Here is a 12,362-nt window from a genome sequence, read left to right as displayed (position 1 = left end):
CTGTCTCTGCAGAGCCCTGCTTTCCTTTCTTGGGTAATAGATTAACAAAATAGCCATATCAGCTTGCTGTAGCAATAGCAAACGTTCATGCGTTAATGTGTTGCTTTTGTGTCCTCCCTGCAGATCACTTCTCTCTGCGGGCCGGGAGCTGTCCGTCCTCCCCACTCCCTTCCCCCGCGCCCTCCGTGGCTGGCTCGGTGGCCTCCAGCTCTGGCTCTCTGCGCTACCGCAGGCCCCTCATCAGCCCTGCCCGGCTCAACCTGAGGGGACAGAAGCTGCTTCTCTTCCCGTCGCCCCCCGGGGAGGCCCCCAGCACCCCCAGCAGCTCAGATGAACACTCGCCCCACAACAGCAGCCTCTTCCCCACCGAGCCACCCCAGGTCCCACAGAGGCAGCCGGTTCAGGACACGAAGCACACAGTGGGTACGACCCTCTGACCGCCCTCCCCGGAGGCAGAGGAGCCCGGCAGGGCTGTGGGAGCGCCTCCGCGGTCAGTGCCGCAGGGGGAGAGGCTGCACCGGGCCTGTCCTTGATCTTATCCAAGTGCGTGTGGCCACCCTCCCAAGCTCCAGTCACTTCTGGCCTGGCTTCTGGTGACCTTGAACCCTCCAGGACATGGTCCTCTCTGTTGGCTGATTTTATTTTCCTGTTTTGCAATTGACCTTGAGGGAGCCTCTGTTCCTTGGGATGGATCAGAAATGCGCGATGCCCTGCTGGGCTGCATCTGGTAACAGATATTTTCGTTTTTGCTCAAATGATATTTGGCAAAGCGTTTTTACCTTTTTTAAATTAGGCCTCAACCTTTAACATCTAGAGCTTTCGCATGAATGTGTGGATTTCCTGTGTCTCTTACAAGGTCAGAAGATTTGGCCACACTGGGCCTGAATACTGATCAGACAAGTAGAAGGGCAGATTGAGGTCCCACGTCCCCATCTCTGCCACTCCCACCCCATTGACCTGCCTCCTTCAGGAGCTTCACTCTGGCCATCACCTGTCAGCACCTGATGGCGTTAGAGTTTGCCGTTCCCAATGTAGAACAGCTCCCACTGCACAGGGTGGGGTGAGCGGGTTGGGACAGACAGACAGTGCTGACCGGCCATGTCCAAGGGCTGTCCTGGGGTTTGAAGCAGCCCCGTGTCTGTCCCTGGGGATGAACTGTGAGCATCTACTTAGACACCCCTTCTCTCTGCAGACATGAGGTCAGTGCCGGAGAGAGGCAGCGCCTGCAGCAGCCGCTCCATCAAGAAAGAGGATGACTCGTCCCAGTCGTCCACCTGTGTGGTGGACACCACCACCAGAGGGTGCTCAGAGGATGCCACCGCCTGGAAAGGTCTGTGCCCCGACGTGCAGAAGGAGGGCAGGGCAGCGTGGGAGGCTCAGGTCTGCAGCCACCATCGCCTCCTGGCCTGCCTGGGACCCTGATAGAAAGACCCCTAAAGGGGGCCCTCAAGCAACAGGGTGGTTAGTTAGATAACGCACCCAGCACCTTCTGGGTCCAGGCTCACTCGGCAGACAGCCTTCTCGCCCTCAGTCCGGGCTTGGGTTCGCGCTATGACAGCCGCCTCCCCTCACGGGCAGCCGTTTAAATTTTAACAAAGTTTAATAGCAATGAAAATTTAGTTCCTGTGCCAGCCACGTTTCAAGTGCCCGTTGCCACGTGTGGCCCGTGGCTGCTTTATTAGACATCACAGACAAAAACACTTCCGCCTTCGCAGAGACCGCCTGGGAGGGCATGCCCTGGAGAGCAGGGGTGCGGGGGGCTAGTGTGGGGACTGCAGGCCTGCAAGGAGCGCCGGGTGCCTGGGCCCCAGTCGGAGCCCCAGTCCTGGCCCCGCAAGATCAAGTCCCGGCTCTGCGTAAGATGCGCATAAGGTGTGGGGTGCCTGGCGAGTGCTTAGCACTCAGCACTTAGCTGTCCCTGGGGAGCATGGGGCCTGTGTGTTGAAGACGGACAGAGTGGCACACGAGGGGCTTTCCCGGGGCCTGGGGGTGTGACCCAGCAGCGGAGCCGTGGCCAGAGCACAGACTTGGAGTGCGGGACCTCGGTCAGCCAGTTAACCGCTGAGCCTGGGCAGGGCTCTCATCCTTAAAGCCCCGTTTCCTGTCTGTAAAGTGGTGTTGCACCCCCACCTCCATCACCAAGGTACAAGTGCGTGACACCCTAGCCCAGGGCCTGCCCGGTGGCTCAGGCAAGGAGGCGCCCTCAGGGAGGGGGCACTTGACGAGGTGACCCCAGGTTGAGGTCTCTGGTGGAGAGGCCTCTGGGAACCAGGGAAGCGCTGGGCTTGGCCCCACAGTGTCCCTGCTCGCCGGGTCAGGGACTCCACCCACAGGCTCATCTTCCCACCTCTGTGCCTTTGACCGCGTCTCTCCCTCTCTCCTGAAGGTTCTTTCGGCCCCTCCCTGGTCCGAGGCCTCCTGGCCGTGAGCTTGGCTGCCAATGCCCTCTTCACCTCAGCCTACCTGTACCAGAGCCTGCGCTGACCCGCGGCCCTCAGCCTCCCGGCGCCCAGGTGCATGCTGCTGCCACTGCCGGCCGCGGAGCCCTCCCGAGGGGCTCTGCCTCCCCCTCTTCTCCAGGGCCCTCGACCCACTGGACCGAGTCCTGCCCTCAGGACGCCTTGTCCCCTCACCTGACAGACTGCAGGGCTGAGTGTGGTCCGTGAGGCCGCACCCCTCTCCACCCATCTCCTTGGCTCACATCAGTTGTGTTTGGTGCTGTCCTGAAGCCAGGGATCCCCAAGGGGCTGCACGACCCCAGGGGTCCCCCATGGTCCGGCCCAGCAGCGACACCACTATTGCTGTAATGGCGGCAGGGGCCACATGCCTCCTGACCCCAAGCCGCGGGCTGTGACCACATCTCAGTACTGTACACCCCTGTCCCACCGGCCGCCTCGGGCTCCCTGGGGGAGGCGGGGGGGAAGGCCCCCATGTCACCTGTCCTCAGCCCTGCCCGATGAGAAACAGATCCCTTGGGCAGGCCCCTTGAGGGTGGGCACACTCTGCCCCCCTTACCCCTCCCATTGGCTCCAGGCCCGGCCTGGCCGCTGGCTCTCCCAGGGGGGCCCTGGGGGTCTGGGGTCCCCAGCCCCGGGCTCCTCAGAATCCCTGGGTCTCAGGAGCCCAGCTAGGGACTAGCATAAGCACCTCCCCCGGGCTCCCTTCTGCCCGAGTGCACCCGTCGCATTACCTCTGGAGATCTTCCCCGGCGGCAGCCCATTGCTCTGTGAACGCTGCCCAGGGCCCCCCCGCCCCCCCCAGGCCTGCGCTTCCAGGCCCCTCCACGTGCTGCGGGACTGCCCGGGGCAGCCCGTAGGTCACAGATGAGGCCGGACCCCCGCCCCACTGTAGACCTGGCTCCCTTCAGCCGCTGAGACCCCACTTTCTTCCCTTTTATTTGCTGTCACTATGGGCTGAGTGTGACCTCATCCTCAGGCCACCTTGGCTGGCTTTCCTGCCCTACTCCCCCACCGCCCTCCTGACCCCTGCTGCAGGTCCACCCCACCCCCCCACCCTGGTGCTGGGGTCCTGTCCTGCCCTGGGAGGAGGAAGGAGGGACCTCAGTCTGGCACAGGGACCCTCACGATGCTGTGAGGGATGAGAGACTGCGTGTGCCTGTGGACATCAGAACCCCCAGCCCCTGCTGCCCTGGGCCTCGGCCACAGGTGTGGGCAGCGCGTGTATGTGTGCGGGTGCATGTGTGTGTCAGTGCACGTGTTTGTGCCACTTGGGGAGGAATTGGTTTCCCCAGAATTTTGAGACTTCTTGGGGGGAGGGAGGGAGGGTCATGAGGGCAGGAGGAAGGGTCTTCACTCTGTCATTCAGGGATAAAGTTTAATTTTATTTTTCTACACATTTTTGCCAGGTAAGGCATTTTGCTGATAAGCAGGATGCCCCCAATTCTCCCTGCCAGGGAGGTTTAGTTTTTTTAAGCTTTGGGTGCTTTTTTAGTGATTGTTTTTACCATGCGGGGAAGGAGATTGCTCTGACTCTCCCCCTTCTCCTCTTCCCCCCACTTCTGTCCCGAGAGCTGCTGTTTCCTGCCCTGTCTCCCCCCAGAACATGGGGACCCAGGGGGCCCGGGGCCACATCAGGACCTTTAGTCCAACTGCCAGAGATGGTTCCAACTCGGAGATGGTGTCTCTTGGCCCCCATTTGTATAGTGGGCACGTGTGTCGACTTTTTAATTTTATTTTTTGCCTACAAAGCCAAACTCCGTTCTCAAACACAGTTCCTCTCTGGCTCTGAGGAAGCCCCGTACAGCCCACCCCTTCTCCTCTTGGGGCCTGGGCGGTCTGCACCGTCCTGCCCAGGCGCAGCCAACACCCCAGCAGAGGCAGGGGAGGGGCTGGGTGGGGAGGGGCTTTCTTATGTTTTCTTTGAAACAAAAATCCAACCTTATTTTTCTTTACAAAAGCAAAAAAGGAAACCAAAAAAGATAGCAACCTTTGAGCTATACTTCGGTCTCTCTTGTCTTTATTCTCTCTGCTCCCCGGCTCGGGCCGGCATGAGGACCCTGACGATGAGGGGGAGCCCCAGGTGAGGTGGCAGTGACTCCACTCACGTCCTCAGCACGGAGCTGGGGCAGGGTCCCGGTGCTCATGGTATGGGGTGATGCGGTGCGACTGTCCCAGAAGTCTTAAGGGATTCTGACAGGAGGCCAGCACCTGGTTAGCATCTGGGCCAGAGAGGCGAACAGGAGGAGTGTGCTGAGCAGGTCTTGGGCCGCAAGTGCTCACCTGTCTCCAGAAAAGCACGTCCCAACCAGCAGGCCCTGACCTGGCCCCGGGCTGCAGGGGCAAGGATCATCCATATCTAGAGACCTTGTTTTCTCCTGAGCCCACTTGGAATGGCCCAGCTATCCTCCCAGCAGCTGGGTCCAGCACCAGGTGCACAGCTGGACACCACCCGTCCGGGCGGGCCCGCAGCCCGGGCTGGGCAAGGAGGCCCAGCTCTGAGGCATTCAGGAGGCTGGCTTCTGGGCCTAGTGGCTGGGCTGAGGGCAACTGGCCCAGCGTGAGCAAGGGCCGAGTAGGCACTGAGAAAGCCCTTGGTGATGCTGCATTGGCCTCACACTGAGCCAGGAGCCTGGGTAGGGGACCGAGGGGCTGGCCTCCTACATGTCAGAAGCACAAATTCCATGCTCGGGCTGCCGGGTGAGTGTGGGTCTGCATTTCTGTGGGCTTCAGTTTGACTCTGAAGTCACAGGACCACCCTCCAGGACCAAGGAGTGGATGATTAAACCACAACACGGTGCAGAAGGATCCCCAGTAAATGTGAGTGACTCATTCTAGCCCAGGGTCCCCTGGGAGGATGGTGGGTGGTTGGCTGAGGGGCAGGCAAGAGGGGGCAGACGGTCATTCTGCTAGAAGCTGGCGCTCTGGGAAGCAGGGCTAAGCTGCCCACAGTTGGAGCCACAAACACCTCTGAGTTCACTGACCTTGAGTCCTTATGATGTCCCCTGAGGCTGTGACCTCTAAGGGCCAAAGGGAGCCCACTTGGAAACTCAACTTTTCTCATGCCCCTGCAAAGTACATGTCAAGGAAGAACCTGTGGCTCCCACAGGTCACCTGCCTATCCCTTGTCTAGGGTTCCCCTCCCGCACCCAGCCCAACACTGTGAGGAGGGAACCAAACGGGGGGGTCCTACGTAACCCCAAATCCCCATGTGTGGTTTCTGGGTGGGATTTTTTTTTTTCTCTTTAGTTTATATTTCATGACTAATGTCATCTGTTTTTATGAAAGGGCAATATTTATTATAGAAAACCCAAAAATACAAGTGAGCAAAAAAGAACATGTCCTATAATCTCATAATTGAATATTGGTACCTACTCAGTCTTTTTCTACATGTTTTTTTTTACAAAAATGAGATTTTTCTGTACACAGCATTTAGTCACTTGATTTTGTCACCTGTTATGTCCGTAAGTGCGTTCTCATCCCTCTTAAAGGCCACCTTCCTTCCCTCACTGCCACACACCTAGACCCGTCAGTTCTGCCTTTATAATGGGGACAGACAGAACATCTCTGTAGGTACCTATGTCTTATGCATTTCTGTATTTAAGGCCCTTAGGATAATTCTTGAGAGTTGAATCGTTCTATCAAAGGCTTATCGAGGTTCTAAAGCTTGCTCTATTCATTGCCTGGTTGCATTCTAGGAAGATACAGAAAATGATCTAGTTTTTTTCAAAAATCCTGAGCTGACTTGCTTAGGAAACCTGCCCTCGATCCCAGACAGCTTGCATGAGGGGAGGAAGGATGATCAGAAGATCCAGGCTCTAGTCATATTTGTAAAGAGGTGGTTTTCACCCGGGTTCCAGGGAGGAGGAAGAGGCTGGCAGGAAGCCTGGCGCCCACCTACCTCCTGGCAGAGAGGCTCGGTTTTCATATGCTGGGCTTCACCTGAGTTTTATGTCAGAAGGTTTGAGGACCACTGCTAGCATGTCACGCCCCCCTTACCAACGAGCCCTGCAATGCCTGGGCCCCTCCCTGCAATGGGAGAGGGAGGACCCCTGTGGTCTCCCAGCCCTTCTGAGGGGTGATCAGAGGCAGAAGCCTCTCATGGCACGTCCGGGCGTCCGGAGTGGCTGCACCACTGCGAAGTGCCTTTTCATGGTAGCAACCCTGAGGACATTTGCTACCAGGGGTAGACGTCAGGAAAGCTGGTCTCAGTCCCCGGAGGGCTGGGTACAGCCAGCTTAGCTTCGGGGCCAACGTGGGATTGTCTGCACTTTCACTAGCTTTGGATGTGTGCATCCTGCCCGTCCACCCGGTGAGAGCGAGCTGGATCAGTGAAGGAAGGGAGGGAGCCATGGTTTCCCAAGCACGCTCTTTCCTTCATCCATCGCCAGCCATGTTTGTGCCCTGAGCACGTGCCGGGCTGTGCTAGGTTCGCAGGGCTACAAAGGTGAGCAAAGGAGAGATGCCTCTGCCCCACGGGGCCAGAGGCAGCCTTAGATGAGCGCACAGTCATCACACAGCCACACCAAAAGGGCTGTGAAGCGGTGGGACATGGCACCTCGGATGTGACTAGTCAGGAGGTTGGAGATGAAACTTGAAGGCAAGATGAAGGAGATCACCGTGAGTGGGAGTAAGTGCTCGTGCAAAGGCCCAGGGGCCGGCTTGCAGGGAATTGGAAGGTTAGTGTGTCAAGAACCCAGGGAGGGAGGATGTAAGTGGTTCGAGAGGAGCCCAGGAGGAGAGCGGGGGCCCATGTAGGGTGCATTAGAGAGTGTAGATTTCATCCTAACAGTAAAGAGAAAGCCAGTGTCCAGTTTAAGCAAGATCGTGCCAGGAGCAAAGGTGCATTTTTAAAGGATCATTCAGCAGAATGCGAACCTGGGTCGGACGCACACAAAGGAAACCAGAGAGCCGGCAGGGGGCTGCTCCACCATTCTGGGGAGAGAAATGGCCGCCAGGACAGGATGGAAGCAGAGCGACACCATCAGGTTCCAGGGGACAACCCACAGGACTTGGTGATTGGAGGTGGGGGCAGAAGGGGCGTCCAGGTTGACCTCTGGGTTTATGTGTGCACGGTTAGCTGCACGGAGGTGTCCCTTTCTGATCTGGGGAAACCAGAAGCGGGGCATGGGGAGAACGTAGGTTTTAAAATTCAGCTTTGAGCATGTGCACTGAGTGCTTTGGAGAGAGCTGATGGGACTGACAGCTTCTGCTGTGCTTCTGCCAGGAGCTCCCCTCCCTTAACTGCACAGCTTCAGGTCCCACTGAAAGGCCACCGCCCAGGAGTGGCCTGAATGGGTTCCCTGTTATTCTCTCAATATCCTACAACTGCCTCCATTCAGTTGCAAGAAGTGGCTGTCCCCTTCGATTACTTGGCTCAGCTGCCTTCTCATTTAGAACACAACTTCCACCGGGGAGGAGACCTTGGCTCCCAGTTGAGGCTCATTAAATGTTTTCGAATGAATGAATGAAATGTCCGTTCGACAGGATTAAAGGAACAGTCACAAGTTACTATCCTAAGAGAACGTTGTATAGGACGGCAGAGGCCAGGAGGCATCCAGCCCCTCCCCTCGCCCTGAAAATCCACACCCCTGGAGTGGGGCGGGAAGCAGAGGTGACAGTGGCAGAAGGCTGGTGCCCAGAAAAGGAGTCCCATAGGGTTTGTAGCACTTTAGCTTGCAAAGACCTGAGTGACAAGTTGGACACACACACCCCTGCCCCCGCCCCGCCCCTCGGCCCTAAGTAGTTTCAAACCTGGACGCTGGAGGGCTCCCTGTGAAGGCCAGTGAGGGTGACCCCCGGTGGGAGCCAACTTCCAATCTCATACTGGGAGTCACTAGGGAACGAACGGGTCTGATATATGCAATTTTGTCTTTGTGGATCTGTTTGGGGGAAGGTGCCTGTCATCCACACTCAGGGGAGCCGTCCGCGAGGTTTAAGACTGGGCAGGGCTCGGGGTGGGGAGAGTCTCGCAGAGGGAGAGGAAGGAAGGGCATTTGCGAATGTCCTGCCTGGCCTGGTCCACGACCTGGACTTCTGCCGGGACCCCAAAAAGGCAAGGGGATGAGGGGGGCTGATCGGGGGGAGGGGTGTGGGGGAGGCAGTGGGAGCACAACAGGTCCGCGGCGGTCGGGGTGAGCGCTGCGCGCGCGGGGTGGAGGTGGGGGTGCTGGGCGTAATTCGTCGCAGGGTGGGGCCTCCGACTCGGGGGTCGGGGGACAGGCAGGGGGCGGGGATGGGCGGAGCCGCTGGCTTTGGACCTGCAGAACGAAGCTGCTGCTGACCCGTGCGATACTGGTCCTGCCCCTAAAACCGAATACTGAGCACGCTAAGGAGCCGCTCGCGGGCGGGCAGCTCTGGGCAGAGCCGGCCGCTTTCCCGGAGGCGGGTCTGGGCAGGTCCAAAAACTGCCCCGGATGCCGAGTGTGGGCGCCGCCCTTGCTGCCCAGAGAAAGCATACGCGACGCCAAAGAAAGAGCCCCCTGGGGCAGACACTCAACTGCTTTGAGTTTACAGAAGGCAATTTGAGGGTGCGATGTCTGTGGGTCCGTCTACCCGCTCGGTGCGCTCACCGGCCCAACTGCTCAGGGCTGAGGGTACAGGTGAAATCGATTGGGGTCTTTTCGTGGTGCCCCTCAACTCTGAAGGTGGAAAGTTTTCTGTTTTTGTTTGTTTTTTACTAAAAGTTGTCAATTTTCGGAGAACCAAGAAAGATCTGAGACCAAGATCTACGCATGTAGCTGCATTTAATGTGTTTGATGTTTTCCTCTACGTAATCGCGTTAGAGATTTGGTACTTGGCTTGAATCGTGTGTAAATATGCAGGGGTCCCCTCACCGCCTGCGTGACCGAGGTGGGGGCAAGCGGATGGCGCCACTCCGTGCCTTGTATAGAAACTTCTCTACGTGAATTTAACTCTTCCTTCTAATGCTAGTGGATATTTCCAAATTAATCCGTCTAAGCGACACGCATTAGCACAGTTCCAGGCTGCACGGCCGTAGCATGCAAGCCTTGTCGCCAAGGCATTCCCAAGAACTGCTAGGTCTTGGGAAGCCAGTTTTATGGCAAAGTCTAGCACAGAGCACCGGTCCTGGGGCAGGGCACTCACTCTGTGACCTAGAGTCTCCCCAGCAGCTGCTGAGGGCTTTGCTGAGCTGGGGTTTTGTCTGGAAATTTGGTTTTCTTTTCTTTCTTTTTTTTTTTTTCCTGAGATCTGACAGCTTGTTATGAACTTGCAGCTTCCCAATTCACTGTGATCGGGTTTGGGGGACAAGATCTCTCTCTTCTGACCTTTTAAGTAGTAAAGGGAGCAGTCGGCTACAATATTTCATTGCTATTTGGCCCCATCACTAAAACCTACCAAACTACTCACTGCATTTGCCCACGACTTTACAAAAAGGCTTGCATACGTGTCCCCGAGTGACCCCTGGGACAGTGGAGCGGTGCAGGAAGAGACCAAGCAAGCAGGTCCCTTTTTCTGTGCTGAGTAAACAGTAAGCAGCCTAAAGTGGCTTCTAGACACATTCTGTTGAACTTTTACCCCGCAAAAATCACTGGACTCCATGCCATTAGTATGGATTCCCTAACTACCTTCCTACGTAAAAACAAAACTTTGTTATGGAGTTTTGCTAATAGTGATATTGGTTCATTCGTTGTGACAAATGCCACAATAACGTGACATGGTAGCAACAGGGGGAACTGGATGTGGGGGATGCAAGAACTCTCTGTACTCTTTTCTGAAAATCTAAAACTATGCTCAATAAAAAGTGTATTATTTATTTTTTAGGCGAGGCAACCCTTGGTTGACTTCACAGATTGCAAGGACCTTGTTCAGCTTACAATCCCTTATTTATTTTATTTTATTTTTTTACACCTACAGTACCTGGTCTTCCTTGGTGGTCTCCCATCCAAGTACTAACCAGGCCCGACCCTGCTCAGCTTCCGAGATCAGACAGGATCAGGTGTGTTCAGGGTAGCATGGCCGTAGACTAAAGAGTTTATTTTTAAAATATCTTACAGAACTTGGGGAATCCTAGCCATTTACAATAACACTGCCTAATGGGACAGTTGCCTTAACTACTTTTTGTAGGCATTTTCCCCCTAATAAATTTCTCCACTCTTTTCCTTGGTTCCCAAATTATCATTAGAAACACACCACCAGCCAAATGCAGCTTTTTTGAAAGTGGTGTCTTTTTTAAGGTGTTAACATAGCACTTAACAGTGACTCAAAAGCTTTCTGCCTGTAACCAATTCGGACTCGGCTCAGGTTGCACCAGAGGCTCTTGCTGGAAAAAGCCTTAGAGATCGTCAGAGCCATTTGACAAATGAGGAGACTGAGGCACTGCCTCTCCCCACAGGAACACGGGACAGCGGCTTGCCACCCTGGATCCCATATTCTGAATTTGCCTGCTTTTGAAATCCGTGTTTTTCAAACTTGCATGTGCACAGGACTCATTAGAAGTCTGACCTCAGGTCTGGGGAGGAACCCATGAATCTATGTCTTTGGCGGGCTTCTGGGGGGGGCGATGCCTTGATCTACTCTCAAGCCCCTGTCTGTGCCAGTAAGGGACTCTGAGGGCAGTTCCAGGAGGCGGCACCTGCTCTCCACCCCCTGGCCCACCCCAGTCTTCCTTCTGATTCCAGGCTGCTTTTTGTAACCAGCTGCCTGAAGCGGGGCCAGCCAAGACCCCCCAAGCCGCACCCACAGGCCCATGGAACTGGCCGGCCTCGTTAACACATGGCTCTAAAATTTTGAGTTGAAATCACTGGTTTGCAACCTTAGCAGGATATTGGAATCCCCCGGGAACTTTAAAACCTACTGGTGCTGGTTCCAATCCCCAGAGACCCGGATGGATCAGTTTAGCTGGGGAAAGGGGAATACATGGAAACAGATAACAGAACAGTAGTACTGGGCTAGAGAGCTGAGCAGACCACTTTCACGGGCCCAGGAAAAATAACCAAGCACAATGATCTGTGTGCAGATACCTGGCACATAGTAGGAGCTCATTAAAGTTTGATTCCTTCAACTGTTAGATTCTCAGAGGCTGAGAGCTCTTTATTTAGCACAGTCCATATTCATCTCTTGCAATTGCTGCAGGACCAAAACCTAGAAACGACTTGAATGTCCATCCACGTGGAATGGATACATAAATCATGATAAATGTAGATATTTATACATGTAGACATCTACACAGCAACGAAATACACAGAGTTTTGCTGTACCCAACAACATGGATGAACTCGCAGCATACTATGGAATGACAGAAGGCAGACGCAAATGAATACATAAATATTTATTTATATAAAAAGTTCAAAATCAGACAAAAATGATCTATCAGGTTAGAATCACAATCGTGGTTACTCTTCGGGGGGTTGAGAAGTACCTACCTAGAAGGGGACCTTTTTTTGGGAGGGGGGGCCTCTGGATGCTGCTAATATTCTATTTCTTGATCTATTCACTGTTAAAACAGTTCGTGAAAACTTATCAAGCTGCACACTTAGGAGCTGTGTGCTTCCCCACATGGATGTGATGGATCAGATTGCATCCCCACAGTCTGTACGTTGAAGCCCTAAGCCTCTACATGATCGTATTTGGAGATGGGCTCTTCAAGGAGATAATTAAAGTTAAAGGAGGTGTGATAAGGGTGGAACCTTAATTCAGTAGGACTGGTGTCCTTATAAGAAGGGAGAGAGAGGCACCAGAGATGTGCACACACAGAGAAAAGTCTGTGTGAGGGAGGACATACGGAGAAGGTGGCCATCTGCCAGCCAGGGAGAGAGAGAGCTCAGGAGAAATCGAACCTGCCAATACCTTGGTCTTGGACTTCCAGCCTCTAGAACTGTGAGAAAACAAATTTCTGTTGTTTAAGCTGCTGGTCTGTGTGTTGGTTTGTTTGTTTGGCAGCCC

At 55.0% G+C, this 12,362-nt stretch overlaps 1 protein-coding gene and 1 pseudogene across 1 annotated transcript in view; one reads left to right on the top strand and one right to left on the bottom strand.

The window, feature by feature from the left end:
* The window catches only part of TMEM201 (transmembrane protein 201), a 24,040-nt gene extending 19,582 nt beyond the window's left edge, over positions 1-4,458 (top strand). Inside the window, exons 9-11 of the mRNA XM_039842289.1 lie at positions 124-423; positions 1,193-1,330; positions 2,387-4,458. Of these exons, the coding sequence (XP_039698223.1) occupies positions 124-423; positions 1,193-1,330; positions 2,387-2,484 (536 nt within the window). The 3' untranslated portion in view covers positions 2,485-4,458. The remainder of the gene's footprint in view (positions 1-123; positions 424-1,192; positions 1,331-2,386) is intronic.
* A 5,867-nt stretch (positions 4,459-10,325) lies between these two features.
* Positions 10,326-10,444, bottom strand: LOC120585952 (uncharacterized; annotated as a pseudogene).
* Positions 10,445-12,362: the final 1,918 nt, after the last annotated feature.

The sequence above is a fragment of the Pteropus medius genome, unplaced genomic scaffold (assembly GCF_902729225.1).
Source record: "Pteropus medius unplaced genomic scaffold, Ma_sr-lr_union100, whole genome shotgun sequence".
Taxonomy (NCBI): Eukaryota; Metazoa; Chordata; class Mammalia; order Chiroptera; family Pteropodidae; genus Pteropus; species Pteropus medius.
Note: the sequence above shows the minus strand (reverse complement) of the source record. Positions and strands in the feature narration are given on the sequence as shown.